Source organism: Musa acuminata, chromosome BXJ2-2, assembly GCF_036884655.1.
Source record: "Musa acuminata AAA Group cultivar baxijiao chromosome BXJ2-2, Cavendish_Baxijiao_AAA, whole genome shotgun sequence".
In the NCBI taxonomy this organism is placed as follows: Eukaryota; Viridiplantae; Streptophyta; class Magnoliopsida; order Zingiberales; family Musaceae; genus Musa; species Musa acuminata.
The window spans coordinates 31,594,192-31,610,167 of record NC_088339.1 but is presented as its reverse complement, the minus strand read 5'-3'; the positions used below and the strand labels follow the sequence as shown (position 1 = coordinate 31,610,167).

The following is a 15,976-nucleotide window of genomic DNA, read 5'->3' as shown; positions in this document are numbered from 1 at the left end:
GTTATTGCAATTCCATTACATTGACAAAGTATGAATAATTTCATCGTGGCGTTTGGACTTTTAATGAAAACGTTAAGCACCAAATCAAATTTAACTGCCCCGTTTATTCAGATTTAATGCGAAGCATTCCACAGCGGCGGCAGGATAGTGAAGATAACCATCAATCTCCTTGGTATTCAAATGCCTAAATCGTAAAAAGAAATAATCATCAACAATTCTACAAAACATTTCTTTCGGAGACCAACAAAAATTTCCTACTACATGGTGGAGGCTGCAACTGAGTATAATTTTACATTTTGTAGTAAATGAGGTTGTTCATCAAGTTTGAGGGCCGAACAGCAACAGGATTTGCTTCCCAAATATGAAGGCAATGCAACCACCATATATGACCAACCAGGGAACCATGACAGACCAGTAAATAACGCTAGATTAAATTTTAAGCTTTGACCAGCTTCCTAAGCATCCTGTCATGCTTCAGCATGGAGCTCACACTCTCGACAACCAAGACAGTCTGCAAAAGTGCAAGCGATCATGTTATGTCAAGAAAATATCGGACATAATCCACGACATATCTAACAGTTTGATATCTTCTGGTGAAAGTTGTCAAAACAATATCAGCACTGTATGCCATCTACTCTACATCTTTTAGTTACAGCTTAAAGGACCAAACACCATTTAGTAAAATCAGATGATTGAGATGAAGAGATTTGATAAGCAGCAACATCATGGTACCTGCAAGCATGCATAAGCAAGACCAGTGGCAAAGTAGAAATTAGCATTTCCAGTACCCTGTTAAGATTTCAATGACCATCAGTGATATAACGAAATAGAAAGAACTTGTACGGTGAACAATAAGAGAAAGAGAAAGTGAGAGAGAGAGAGAGAGAGAGAGAGAGAGAGAGAGAAAGACAGAGACCCTCCAAATCCACAGGTTGTGCATAACAGGGCTGAGAAGAGAGACCCCAATGTATCCACAAAACAGAAAGAAAGAGAAATGCATATCTGCATGCAAACTTAACTGTCATTACATGTCAAGTTTCAAGTCAGGACTAAGGAGATGCTGAATATGAACATTACCTGCTAACTCATTGCAAAAAAGTGCTAAAAGACCCAAGTAAAGAGCTGAGTCACCCACCTCCATAGTTGAACAAGGTGAAAAAGTAAAGTCAATATTCAAATGAATGAAATATAATAACACACACACATGAAATTACTCCTAAATTTCAGCTTGAACATTTGAGTAATATGAAGAAGAAGAAAAAAAGCGAATAAAAAAATTGAGGAATTAGATACAAAAATACATTGTGTCTTTTCACATAATAAAAACTCACTAACACCAATTGTTAGAAAAATGAACTTTCCCCCTTCCACCAGTATTTGTGCCTCCCTCAATATCCAAGATTTTCTAAACCAGGGCAAGAACAAGACCTCAGGGCTCTCTATACTGCATTTGTTTTATAATATATATACTTGCACGAAATCATGTCTAGGATTTAGCCAATTTGATCAAGCTGAAGAATGTTAGATAAAGTTGGTAAGAGGTATTGAACCACTATTCCTAGATTTAGAACTATGCCCAAGCTAATCCTTAGTAGCAAGGTTCATCTTACCAGTCCGTACCAGTGCATCGATTGACTATCGGTATGATATGTACCGTGGCATACTGATGTACCATATGTCGGTATAGTAGAGCATACCAACATTACGGTAAAATTACCAAAAAATAGCTTCAAAATTTTCTAAAAATTAGAAAAAAAATTAGATTAGGATTTTTAAGTTAAAAATAAATATAAATTTAGTATATTTTAGCATAAATAATCTAAATTAGAATAGAATAGTAATAGCATATATTTTTTTCGGGCTTTGAGGAGTAGCTTTGTGATACGTTCCAGATCATTCTTTTGTTATTGAATTATCTACAAAGAAATGATTTGAATTATTAGATTATTTTTTAAACAACTTAAACTTTAAGATTCAAATGAATCAAGTAATCAATCGATAGATATACCTGGTTCTACGACCAAAAAGAATGACGGGACTCCACGGGCGATGGATTAGGGTCATCAACCCTATGTATCTGTATATCAATTTGATATGTTTGTCGAACCTAATCCCGAAATTGAACTCATTACATAATATACTGATACACCATCTGTCATTGATGCATCAATGTAGTGATGGTCGTAGTCTGATCGCCTTGAACCACGTGTCTGAGGCAGCTCTTGAGGCAAGAACAATGGTGACATATATTGGTGCGGAGCATGAAGAATGTCAAAACTTCTACTTTCGCAACTAATATGCTACTCTATATCATAAGATCGATCACCGTACTGTTTCTTAGAGAAGAATGACCAACTATCACCGTATTGTTAATGATCGTAAGATTCTCCCTAATATGATAAGCTTCGCTCTGTGTCTACGTCGTGTGGGCTATGTTGCATCTGCTTAAAATCATCCACTATCTTTTCCTTCCCTTTCTATGTATAAACTTGACCAGTTCTTCGTCGAGCGCCATAATCTAAAATCTTGGGTGGCATATGTAAAATATTGCTCCTCGATTTATGCACTACCCTCAAATTATGTAGACAAGACCATCGACTCCCCAACATCGCTGCTATCATCAGTCGAGGCACTACTATCCGTGTCGTTGCCATATCTCTGGATCGAGCAAGTTGTTGAATGCGATTAAGGTGTCATGTTGCTCGACTCAATTATTTCCAATAATGCGACTGATGCTACAGCCTTCCCCTTTGCCTTTGCCTTTGCATGTTGGGCGGAGGGCTGTGACGGTTGAGTGTCCTAAGTTTCTTGAGCAGTTTGACTTGATGTTGTTCGGCTCCTTCCATCACATTGATCGACAGGGATCTTCCTCCTGCTGAGGATACACTTCCTCTTCTATTGTCGCGGTGATAAAACGTAAAGGACATAGAGGATCTCCCACCTTATCAAGCAAAGGATCTGATGAAGATATGAGAATGAGAGAGAGATCTGAGTGAAAAAGAGTTTGAAAGAGTTAAAGAGATTGAGAGAGTTAAATGAGTTAAAAGAGGGGAGAGGAGAGGGTTTAAAATCTCTTTCCTATGGTTCAAATGGTTAAATTGACTGCATGAAACAAGGCAATCTCAACCCTTGATCAGTAATGGTCAAATTTTGATCGTTACTAACCAAATACAAACCTCATATCGCTCGATACGAGGTCATGTAATGTGTATCGCCCGATATAGGACGATCCGTGTACCAGTCCAAAATGGGTTGAACCCTTTCCTATGATTCAAATGGTCAAATTAATTGTTTGAAATAGGGAATCTCAGCCCTTGACCTGTAACAGTTAGATTTAGACTGTTACCGACCAATACAAACCCCGTATCACTTGATACGGTCATGTAATGTGTACTACCCCATATATGGTGCTCCATTTACCGATCCCTTGTCAGACCGGTATGTATCGCTCGTACCGGGTGGTACACCACAATATGGTGAACCTTGCTTGGTAGTCTCATAAACATGAGTTAGTAACAACAAACTCATTAAATCTCACATAAGATTGCCTTTTCAACAATTTGATCATGTATATGTATAGCATGTGAAGGCTTCTTCAGACAGGCAAGGCTGTTAGTACTGCATCAATCCAAACAATTCAGTGCTGAGAGCCAAAGCCATTAGAGGAAAAACAATCAAAGTGGAAAAGAGGTTTACAAATCATTTTGAAGCTATGTTAACTATGCTGATGGTGAGTCTAACACTGCCATTAGACTTCTAGTTAATGGAAGCAATTATAATCACCACAATTGAGTCCTCGTAAATAAGCTACATTTGTTAACACACAGAACAGCCAACTAAATATTGTACACTCCAAATAAATGCAACATTAATCATAAATGTATTACATAATTTTTTTTATTGCCATACTTATGCTATATTATTGATTACCTTTTCGAAAATTCATATAAATATGGTGCATCAGCAGCCAGTATGCAACCAATTTTCAAAATGAAGAATAACTTACCGAGGGATAAGACTTTAGCATTGAAGAGATAGCAATATACACAAACGCAAGGAAGCACGACCGATGTTTCAAACGTATTGCCAGTGGCAAAATCATGAAGAGTATATTGACATGAAAAACTATCAGAAAGAAGTTCCTGAAAAAGTCAAAGACTTCTGCAAAGAAATACCTGCATTCATTTACTACACACATGAGCAAACATGTAATACAAACAAAGTAGGATACACATAATAAAATCTTTAATAAGCTTACCATAAAACACCTATATTTGGTGAAAGATCTTCAACAGTAAGAATAAATCCATACGTTCTGTCAAAAAGAAAAAGAAAAAGAAAAAGAAAATTAAGATCTGAAGAGTGAAGACAACCATATATCAGCTATCTTTTAACAATTTATGCAAAGAGACCATCTACGTGGTAAATAGAAATCAAACCAGATTTATTAATCTCTAAAAATACAGCAGATACGATGGGACTGTCAAAGAAGTGTAAAATTACTTTATTGTTCATTTTCCACCATCTGAATTGGTAGTTTTATTTCAAGAAATTAGGTACATCCCACTAAGGTGATTGACGTAAACATCTGTGATCATTGATCACTTATAAGCTTTAACTTCAAGAGCAGCAAAAAGTCCATCAACCAAGGATAGGCGAAGTGCCCAACAGCATCAGCAAGTTTCTAAGGTGGTTGCAGCACCTCAATGGATGAGATAAGCTTCAAATATATTAGAAAGTAGAATATGGAACATCAAAATTAACTAGACAGCTTTTTTTTTACCTGTATTTCTTTTCTCTAAGAAAACATTTATTACTTTATAATGTGATTTGGAGTAAGAAAGGAACGCCAAATTAGCCAGTTGGTTTTTTCTTTTTCAAGGACACAGCATTGATTACTTTATATACATGGAATGTCACCAACACTGGTGGTATATCTACTTGTATCTTCACCATCCAAGAATTAAAAAAAAAATTGCCTTATACACGAACACAAAACCACCCAAATGCATTTTATTTGGTTTTCAGGTTTATCAAACCTCAATAACAAGAACTTGGTGTGATAGCATTGCCCATTGGGATGAACAGCTCACCTTTGACTTACATATTGTCGGACAGAAGTTTCTGATTAAGGCTCAAATACTAATGAAAAGTCAATGGAGATGCATTTTGGTAAATAAAATACTAATTACAAATTCATTATCGAATTTGGTGAGCAGAATTATTGAGAAAAAATATAGCATTGTTACGTAGTCCAAGCCAAGGTAATAAGTTGTATGTCAGGAAAAAATGTAATGAGAACTGCCTAATGGATTGCGTATCTTACTTCCTGAACATTTCTGACAGGCCCCCAACATCCTTGAGTGATATACTACTCAACAATAAGACATAGCACAACCATATGAATACCCACAATACAAAGTGAAGAACTTGAACCCATGAGAAAGTATGAATTGTATTATCTGTCAGCTTTGATGCTCCAGATTTGTCAGGACTCTGATTTAGAGCACCACTACTGCTTGCATCAGAAGTTTTATGTAGGAACAACTTTGAAGGAGGAGCATCCAGACCATATCCTAATAAAAGAATGACCTGAAATAAAGTTAACCAAGGAAAGAAATGGTGAGATGAATATTTTATTGAGGAAGAAATAGACTGCAGCATAAAACTAATATGTGAACAAAAAACAAATACCGGCACAATCAGGATGATTGGATAAAGAGATAAGTGTGTTGCAAAAACCCATCCAAAGGCTGCCAATGGTGCTATTCCTGTGAAGGGCAGAGTTCTCTAATTTCCAGCAATAAGACTATGGAAATGTTTTTAATTAACCAAACAAGAGCATGATATAACAGCCAAAAGATCAGCAGTTTCAGAGCCCTACGACATTTTCCCATCCATGAGAAATATAACAATGTTTTAGGCATGCATAAAAGCAAATCACAAAATTTGCATGTGCATATTGAAACAAGAAATATATCAATATTGATCAAGCAGTCACTTAAACTACACCAATAAAAAGAATAGGTAGCATAATCCTAATGAAACTACTCAACCAAAATTGGCATTATAATAATCAAGAAAACACAACGATAATGCCTTTTTATACCAAAATGATAGCAAGAGGCAGCAGCTGAAAATTCGAGTTGTCAATTTTATTATAACCGTGTTGACAAATAAAGGATCCTATATATATTATATATACTTACAAATGCAAATATTCAGGATGCTTGAAGTCCACTTGACTAGATAGGAAATCTAGTGGTGACACTAGATTAGTCAGAATATATTTATAAACAACTACTAGTTGATAGTTCAGGTCTGAAGAAAGAGATGATGAGCTTCTAAATACCAAAATAACAAAAGGAGTAATCTAGGTGTGTCAATCAAAAAATAAACAGAGAGACAAACATAAGTTGAGCAAAAAGTACCCACAACCAGGAAAGATCTACAACCACATGGAGTAGGACTGGTGATATGTATAGAACCATGCATAAGTAGTTCAGGGTACACGTAGGGCAAAATGTAGAGTACAGATAAAATATAACCAATAGTCTATCCCTTCGAATAAACCAACAATGATAGAATTCTTGTGGAATATCATAATTCAAATTTAGGCTTAAATGAATTTAGCATCTGTTTCATATATATTATTAAAAGGTATAAAACCTTGTGCAAGCTACTAAATATGCTGTATATAAAAATATGAATATACAACTAATAAGTTGCTCAATGGATGATTGGCATGCTCTGATTATAAAAGAAACATTCACCAAATTGAAGTTTATATCAGGATGTCGGATCTCAAGACCACAATTATTAGGGCATAAAACAGGAATTACGTGAACAAGCTCCATAGATTGCCATGACAACCATTAAATTATCAACTGGTGATGTAGACGATCCCATGCAAGTGACTATCGTTAGTGGATTCCAAAGATATACAAGAGAAGCAAAATCTCCAGGGTTCACAGTTCCTGAAAGTATTAGATAAACAAAATTAGCAAAACTTAGCATTAGCTACTTATTGTGAACATTATAAAAGCTAGAATATATAAAAGCTATAAAATAAGAAATTGGGTTTCCAAGAACATTATAATAACTAGAATATATATTTTGTCTACCATCTGGCATCCAATGGGAGGTATGTATGATTTGAATGAAAAAGTCACTGCTAGATGAAGGCCTAAATATGTGTAGAGCAAACATGCTAGGTAGCAGAATCTAATTTGAGCAGAGTATTCTCTTCATCTCATAGTGTTTGCCCAGTAAAATGAACCTTTTGAATGACAACTCCCCTATTTCCTTTATTCTGTCAATTTGTTTTTTGTGATGTAATTACTTAATTTATACATAAGGCTCGTAAATCTTTCTTCTCATTAACAATTTTCATGCTGCAAGTTCTGAATAAAATTTTACTTGTCCAAGGAAAAGGGAGTATTATAACTACCACTAGTCTATACAAGCATGCTACTCACAAGAAGGATCATGGAGGATAAATTGACAACAATTATAAATCAGGACAGTGAACAAACTGCTCTTGCAGCAACATGACGTTTTAAACGCACCTGAAGCTTCTACCAGCTTCGAGAGGTTCAGAACCTGAAAGCTCTTGTGGCGTGACAACAGAAGCTTCTGACCAGTTGCACGGATAAGTATGGCAGTAATAAAATCTACAACCACAAACATCAAACTGTTTTTGCATTGATAAGCATTAAATATCATACTTTACAATCCAAAAACCACCACAAATAGAGGCTAAATGGAGAAGGGTTCTTAGAGATGTCAAAACAACAACAGTATAGCAGTTTTCAGTTAGATCAAAAGATAAGGAATTATCTGCATGGATCAAACAGTTGAAGAAAATCTATGCTTCAGATCTTAAATAGTAATATTTACATCACAGTTGATGCGACACCTATCTGATTATAAAAAGATAAAGCACATTGCATCTCGATTTTCTAAATCATTCACATGCACAACTTCATGAAGCAATGTTGTTTAATGGCTCCCTGGGTTCATCAAAGTAAAGGTCAGCAAACTCATTATGCCATTGGGTCATACCAGTCTGTGATGAGATAAAAGAAATAGCCAACGCAATTAGTCATGGCAATATGCCACGATAGAAAAGGAAGCAGACTTACAAAAGCACAACACATGAGATTTCATCAAGTTTTGCAGGAATCTATATGGACATATACATAATAATATGAAGTTATTTTAGTTAGTGCCCCAGACAAATTATTACTGGACCAAAATTTATAAAATAAATGAAATGTCACCTGCAATAAAAGTGAGGGGGTCGTCCTTCAACTCTGCAAAAGTGAATTCCAGAAGAAGAATGTTAAAGAAGACTAAATGTCTAGATGTAAATGGTATATCTAAACAAATCATGAGTAAGCCCCATTATTCCTCCAACAAGGAAGAAATGAAACCTACATATCTTCAATCATGTCTGGACGTAAATTGCTTTTTGTATGCTTTCATTTTCTTGTGTAAGTGGGAACATATAAGTTCTAGCTTATTTTGTTTTTAAAAAAGTGAAAAACATTAGTGTTTGGACAATAAAGTTCCATAGGAAAGCTTAACAGCACAGAAGCCACTTATCAAACCAGAATCTATACCTTCTAATAGTCAACTGCCCAAGAAATGATAATAGCAGAGGGGAACCATGGTACATTGAACCTGAAAGAAACAAAGTTGCCAGAGTAAGAGAAATGACAAATAGAGAATATGGACCACATTCTTCCTCATGCCATTAAACCCATGAAGCCTATTCTGTAAAGGGCACTTAAACAGAACATATAACATACTCAGGTAATGACTTAAGTTCAAAATAACAAGCTATGGTGTGACAGCAATTGATTCTAGCACTAAGTGTTTATGACCCCTAAGCGGAGAGACAGAAAAACAGGAGAATCTAGCACACAGCAAGCAGCAAGCTCCAGGTTCCAGCAGAAATCAAATAGCTAATTAAGACGCAAGAAAGATTCAAACAATTATGTGATTTTTAAGCATTCCTTTTGTGGAGTATTTGAAATATGGGAAATTAACACATAGATCTTCATAGTAAATACATTCCCATAAAGAATATAATGGCTTATTACAGCATTTCATGTGGAATATAACTAATAATGATTTACCAGCACATAATAAAATAGATAATTAGATTGATTAATCTCTTGTGCTGACTAAAATACAGAAAAACATCTGAATAGGTTAGCACGATGTTTGCAACATAAGATTATTGATTATAAAATGTCCAATTTAGTGACACTATTAAGGGAGCATCATGAAACACCAGCAACCAGTTAATTCCTGATCATCTTTGGATTACATAGACACTATTCAAGTGGTCATCTATTCTAACATCTGTTGCCCTAGGAGTGACAGAAATCCAGTAAAACTAACCTTTTCTTGGAGGAAAATAAAAAACAGTATTAAAAAACTGTCCTAGAAAATTTTTCTGTCAGATGTAACACATTAATATAGGTGTCAACAGGCATGTCCCTTTGCTTAACATTTGCCAAATGGGATTTTCTCTTCATGTCCTGTGCAAATGATAAGAATGGATAGGGCTCAAGCCTACAAGATTATGATTTGTACTCATAAAACCATACAAACCTAGCTGAATATGATGATATGCTTCTCATGTTAGTAATCATTATCATTCCCTACCTCAACAAAGTCTAGAATGTAAATCATTGTCTTTATCATTAGCAAACAATTTCTGTCAAATAGAAGACTAGCGCAAAAATTTGCTTACTCATGATCCTCATCTTTGTTGTTCCAATAGTCTTATCCATTTTCATAAAAGAAAAAAATCATAACCGTGGCTGTCTGTCTCAGATATGCTCATGACTATGAGTCTTGATGTTGAAGATTGATTAGGCATTAAAAAGTTCAGAGTGGTAAAATCAAGTCCTTCATAAATAAAGAAAAGCATACAAATGCACATTCCGACATTCAGTTTGATTAATCTAAAATATTCCCTAAGGAGCTATCACATGATATTATTTAGCACCTGATGAGATTTTTTATTTTTTTGGTGAACACTATCAAGCGTTCACTCATCCATGAATTGTAAATGCTTCGACCAAGGTTTTCCACTTACATTATCTGCAAAACCCACCAAAGGCAACCTAGGATGACTATTACTGAGTAGTTTGGAACTGATAGGTTCGCCTCTAGTGCTGTTATCAGTATATGCTCTGATCATTCCGCGTCTTCTGCTATAACTCATCGAGTGTACTATGGACAATTAATATGTAAAATTCAGAAACATCAAATTTGATGCGATCCATGTAAAATTTGTTTGCAAAACGTCGAAAGTGACGATGGCACACAATAGAAAGCTCTTATCACTAAAAAACACCAAAATCAACCAATGCTAACTTAAGATTTTAACTTCTTGGAACCAAAAAACCCTAGGAAGGCACCGGAACCTGAGTAGGGCGACATGGACGCCTGCTTGAGCCAGTAACCTTCCGCCACTGTGAGAAAGAAACGAAAATAAGAGAATGTACGCGATGATAGACGAAAGAAAGAAGCAGAAGAAAGAGAGGAAGGGAGATTGGGCTTCATACGGCGGCGGAGGCTGGTGAGAGGGGTGGCGACCTCAGGGCGAGAGCCGAGGTGGAGATCCTTGGGGAAACATAAGAGGAGAAGGAGGCGGAAGGCAATCGCCGCCGCCGCTAGGGTCCAATATCCCCGGATCCCCGCCATAGCTGCTCCTCTGCTCGCGATCGTGGCGAGAGAAACAACAGTAGCGGTCGCCGAGCCGACCCGAACACATACCCATACTGTAAAGCTAACACCTCGGTCCTACCTACTTGGGCTGAGCCGTTGAACTCACAACTCCAACCCGGTCCGACCGATTAAATGGGATCGAATCAGACCGACCATGGTGGTGGTGGTCCATTAACCATAGACCGTGTCATGTGCTTATCACGGGGGCGAAGAACTATCCGGAATAGCCGGGAGAAATCCCAATATATCGGCGATCATAGAACGGTTATATAACAGTGTGTCTCGTGAGTTCTCGCAACATCTGTCTTCGTCGGAGACATTTCCCTGCCCGATGGCGTCCTCCCTCCTATCCGCCGCCAAGACTCTCCTTTCCCCCTCTCAGCCTCGAACTCCTCCTCCTCCTCCTCGCGCTGGCCATTCTTTTCCACTTTGGAGCCTCCATGCCTCGCGGAGGAGCGCGGTCAGAGTCTCCTCCTTGAAATGGGAACCATCCAAGGTCTGGTGCAATGTCTCTTTGCAGTTCCACTAATTCGATACACTTCATCTTCCCGCACCTATTTTCTGGTCGTATTGGATGCAGGTGGCTCCGCAAGCCGATAGGGTCCTCATTCGCCTCGAGGAGCTGCCCGAGGTTGTTATAATCCTACGTTTGTTGTTGTTGCTAATATTTTCTCTGTGATTTAAGGATGCAATTGAGATAACTTATGGGACAAAAAAACGAGGGTTAATGCTGTAGTTTGTGTTTTTCCGATCCCTCTAGTCTATGCAAGTTTTGGTTCATTCTACCGGTCAATTGCACCATCCCCTCTACCCGAATTGCTTTAAATCTGATAGGTAGCTATCGGTCTTCAGATGGGGTTGGTGATAATTTGGCACGTGAGACCTAGACACACAGTATTGTCAGCCCGAGTGGGTTTCTTGGGATCAGCATTTTTTTTTTCGTAAATGTGATTGACTGCTTAGATAATTTAAAATCCATTTACTCCGTGCCTTTGTTGATAGAAATTGAGAAACAATTTTGTTTGTGTTCTTAAAACTGTTCAGGGGCCAAACCATCAAATAAATTGTTTTAGTTGCATAGCAGTTCCCTATTTGAATGTTTCAGCACTTCCATCTTATTGTTTGTCATACTTTGTGATGGGTAATAAAACAGTTTGGGAGATGAAATAACTATTCCTGCTTATGGTGAAATTACCAACTACAATGTTCACTACAATGTTCACTAATCTTTGAGGTGGGATTTGTATATCATAATATATTTTTATTTGAAAAGTAGCAAGAACATAAGTTGCAAAAACTAGTGAGCAAATATGTTTCTGAAAAGAAAAACTTTAGCTACCCAGTTCTTTATTCTTACTGAAAATATCTTTGGAGCAGAAATCTGCTGGTGGAGTTCTACTTCCAAAATCAGCTGTTAAATTTGAGCGCTATATAATGGGCGAGGTAATGGTCAAGTGATGCTGCCATGTCATTTCTGCTAACTGTCAGTCCTTTAATTGTTGTTCTACCTCTTGGAACAGGTACTGTCGGTTGGTTCTGATGTTGCCGAGGTGGAAGCAGGAAAGAAGGTACCATCTCTGAGGTTCATTCCATATAAGATTTTGGACAATGCTTTAACTCATTGGATTACAGGTTTATTTTTATTGCAGTACTAGAAAATATATTTCCCTTTATCACGAAGGTCATTTTAGTTTATGGTGTCTGTCATTCTTGTAACACTTCAGTTTAGTCCCACAATGAAAGTGGGTAAAGATTTAGATTAACTTGTAAGGATGGGTGTATTAACTTGAGCTTAAACATTTTGTGCTAGTGATTTTAACGGATGAGTTATTGATCAGACTGGGTCGCAATGGTCTTATACACACTTCTTATGGCTAAGCCTTCTACGTAAAATCATTGTGTTTTCTTTGTCAGTTTATTGTGGCTATTATAAACTACTTGTTAACTGGACTTCTTTTTCAAAAAGGAAAATTTTCTTCATTGAACAAGAATAGAAACTGCCCTGAAGATCAGAGCATGCGATCTTTATGGGAAACCAAGATTGGAAATTAGAAAGTTAGGAAGCTTTAAAGAAAACCATGGGGTATGAGGGCAAAAAATTAATCTCGATATCCAGTGGGTCATGAATTCATGGGCAGCTCGCAAAGTTGTTTTCTAATTGTGGTTCATTATTTGTAAATCTGGTTCCCTTGTAGTAGTGTTTGGTAGATGAACTAGTCTACGAAGTGGGGATGATCACTAATTTCCTTTCTTTATATGATCTTGCACTGTGTTTATGGTATGAAAATAACATATAAATTTACCTATCATTGGTGCATCTCATGACGACTCATCTGAATACCTTTACTTTTAAATAGCATACCTTATCCATCTAACAGGCAGATATAGTGCAAATTATTCACCTAATTTTATATATCTTGGGTCACTAGATGGGGAGCATCCACATTTGTGATTGTAAGTCAACTATCAAAATGTTGAACGGCATCTCAAATTATACCTGAATCAAAATGCACAAGATGCAGGTAGCAGTTTACAGATATATTGATTAATAGGACTGATTTTGTAAGATGATTTCATGTTCTGGAACTAAAGTATCTAGAGTAACTTATTGCAGTAGTGACAACCGGGTATCAGGTACATGTCTACTGTGTATCTATCAAGTCACTGAGCTGCACCTAACCTTGTTGGAGTTAATGTAGTACGCTTGCATGTGCAAGATCTCTTTTGCTTTAGAAAAGTTTGTCTTCGTTTAAGAAAGTTAAAGTAGTGCTATTGGATACTTTTTATCACATAATATGGCATCATAGGTTTTTCATTTGTTTTCCTTCCTGGAGATTTCTATGGTCGTATGGTGACAATAAAGTTGAGTCTTTATCCTTTTGGTTGGGCTTTCCTGACAATGCTTGGCACTCCTTTATTTTGCAGGTTCTTTTTTCAGATATTAATGCTTATGAGGTATGTGGGATTACTGCAAATAAAGTCATTCAGCAATTGCATATATTGTCATCTTATTTCTGGATATGCATGGATAGCAAACATGGATTTGTGTTACATGTGAACCATGAACTGATAGGCACATGACTAACATGTCTGCTATTTTTATTGTTGCATAAATGGGCTGAATATTTTTCACAGCATGGATAGTTTGCACAGCATAGTTTACTTGAATTGTAATTTCTCCTGATAAGTTGGTGTGCAGGTGGACTTGGGGACAGAAGCTAAGCACTGTTTCTGTAAAGCTGGTGATCTACTAGCTGTTGTTGAGTAGGAGTAGCAAATGAATCCTAGGTGGTCTTTTCTGATGCAAGTCATTTTTTCTTGGCCACTCCGTTGACAGGAACTGATTATGTAGTATGCTCATTTAAATGTAATTTTTGATTTATAACTAAGTATTGGTTAAATGGGTTCAGTCATTTGTCGATTGTTCTGGTTTATGATAAACATATGACTGAAGATCTAGACTGAAAGTGAATGGCTGGAGGTCTATAAGCTGCTGAGGATTATTACGTCTTGGAGATTGATTGTGCACCGAGGGATCAAATGTTTTGTGTCAGTCCTTGAGCCTTCATTTGGTGCTAAAAATCAAGGTTTAAATAAATGCCTAGCAGTAAGTATGATTGTTGGCATGTTAACTGTTCCAACTCTTTGGTCTTCGATATTCCCAGTACAATGTCTGCGGAAGAGCTTTAACGGCATCGTTGCTAATAGTGCAAAATGTAGCACTGGTTGTTCTGCAGTCATATCGGTGTCGTGGTTATGATAATATTGGGTGAATTACCGAGTAAGTCTTATTTTTTAAAGTCTATCTCGGGCGTTCTCTTTTTTTTTTTCGTTCTTTACCGTTTGCAATATCTGCCTCTGATAAAAAAAAATTAGATTACTCGAGTATTTTCGATTGGTGTCTTGGTGGATATGGCATAGACATTCATAACATGCATAAGCCTATTCAAAAATAAGTCTATTAAAAAATAATTTAATTGATGTAGAAATTTTTTTTATTTAATTATTTTTGTTCCTACACCAATGTCTATTTGAAATCTTAATTTTTTGATTTTTTTAGATAATTTTAATCGAGTTTTGAACTTCTTTGTCACTTAACATTTGAATGTACCTATCATGTTATAGTAGGTGTACATTTGAATGTACTTGTAATGTTTTAGTAAAAGTGTCAAAAACGTTACAAGTTTTTTTTTTAACTATTATCACTGATAATATAAATCTTAACCGTAAGTTTTATACATATGGATTGGATCAATATATTATATGGATCGATTCATAGGTGAATGGTAGTATTTCAACTGATTTGTCAAACGAGTATTTCATAGTGTTTTTGATATAATGTTTATATATATATATATATATATATATATATATATATATATATATATATATATATATATATATATATATATATATTTGATTTTATTCATACGTTATAAAGAATTCGAAATAAACTTGATAGTCCCATTTTGATTAGCTTATAAACACAGATCATCTAAGTAATCATTTTGAGGGTTTTCGAGTTTAGCAGAGTGATGCAGAGTTTCGATTAGTACAACATCATGAGATACTTATGTAACAATGGGCTTCGGAGTAGTGTTTAGGGTTAGTTCGATGTCTTATTTTGTAATAATATTATATGAACATTTGTAGGGACTTTTGATCGTGATGGATCACCTTGGATCCTTCGTTTCGTGATCATTTAGAGCTTGTAAGATATATGTTTGTAATTTACGCCTATCAAGTATTTACTGAAATTACTGCTTATAAAATCGCGAGTTAAAAGTTTCCTCTAACTCGTCTTCTCTTTTGCAAATCCTGAAAGGATCATAAGAATTTTCGAGGAGTTTGACCATTTATGAATGAACATGTAAGAGTACTACATAACTTAAGTAAAACCAACTAAGTCCGTAACAAATGGTAATTAGAGTGGTACAAGCATACTTATAAACACTTGGTATACAAACGTGAGAGACTTAGCAATGCTACACTGATGACAACTAGCATGCGTAATCGTTTGAGAGAAATGAGCAAAGAGACAAACAAATAAATCCCTTAGAGGAGCGAACGAGCATTTGATATTGGTATTCAAAGGAATGCTCAACCATTTGCGCGAGAGGCACCATAAAGACAAGTAAGTTGGGAAGAACGTGTAGTGTATAAGGTTGGGATCACTAAGTTCTAGCTACGACTCGACTTTGGTAATCAAATTTAACGGTACTCAAGG

General features: G+C 36.2%; 2 protein-coding genes across 3 annotated transcripts; one reads left to right on the top strand and one right to left on the bottom strand.

Annotated features, from left to right (window-relative positions):
* Positions 1-148: 148 nt before the first annotated feature.
* On the bottom strand, positions 149-10,829 carry LOC135606064 (uncharacterized). Its single transcript, XM_065096820.1, has 14 exons — positions 10,587-10,829; positions 10,446-10,493; positions 8,625-8,685; positions 8,283-8,315; positions 7,569-7,693; positions 6,843-6,977; positions 5,695-5,771; positions 5,327-5,592; positions 4,259-4,315; positions 4,007-4,175; positions 1,078-1,135; positions 917-1,002; positions 733-789; positions 149-511 (listed from the first exon to the last, which is right to left on the bottom strand). The coding sequence occupies exons 1-14, from the start codon at positions 10,723-10,725 to the stop codon at positions 437-439; spliced, it is 1,386 nt and encodes a 461-aa protein (XP_064952892.1). The 5' UTR covers positions 10,726-10,829; the 3' UTR covers positions 149-436.
* A 190-nt stretch (positions 10,830-11,019) lies between these two features.
* Positions 11,020-14,162, top strand: LOC135606062 (10 kDa chaperonin 1, chloroplastic-like). Of its 2 annotated transcripts, none has more exons than XM_065096819.1 (6): positions 11,020-11,245; positions 11,330-11,380; positions 12,127-12,192; positions 12,270-12,317; positions 13,675-13,704; positions 13,938-14,162. In XM_065096819.1, the coding sequence occupies exons 1-6, from the start codon at positions 11,081-11,083 to the stop codon at positions 14,001-14,003; spliced, it is 426 nt and encodes a 141-aa protein (XP_064952891.1). In that variant the 5' UTR covers positions 11,020-11,080; the 3' UTR covers positions 14,004-14,162. The 2 variants fall into 2 exon arrangements, with proteins under 2 accessions (XP_064952891.1, XP_064952890.1); XM_065096818.1 differs by having other exon boundaries at positions 11,021-11,245; positions 13,949-14,162.
* Positions 14,163-15,976: the final 1,814 nt, after the last annotated feature.

Coding starts and splice junctions, on each gene's coding strand:
- LOC135606064 (XM_065096820.1), bottom strand. CDS start 10,725: ATGGCGGGGATCCGGGGATATTGGACCCTAGCGGCGGCGGCGATTGCC. Junction 8,686..10,445: donor GTCCATGTCGCCCTACTCAG/GTTCCGGTGCCT, acceptor TGTTTCTTTCAG/GTTCAATGTACCATGGTTCC. Junction 1,003..1,077: donor TTTTTGCAATGAGTTAGCAG/GTAATGTTCATA, acceptor GTTTGCATGCAG/ATATGCATTTCTCTTTCTTT.
- LOC135606062 (XM_065096818.1), top strand. CDS start 11,081: ATGGCGTCCTCCCTCCTATCCGCCGCCAAGACTCTCCTTTCCCCCTCT. Junction 11,246..11,329: donor TGAAATGGGAACCATCCAAG/GTCTGGTGCAAT, acceptor TATTGGATGCAG/GTGGCTCCGCAAGCCGATAG. Junction 12,193..12,269: donor AGCGCTATATAATGGGCGAG/GTAATGGTCAAG, acceptor CTCTTGGAACAG/GTACTGTCGGTTGGTTCTGA.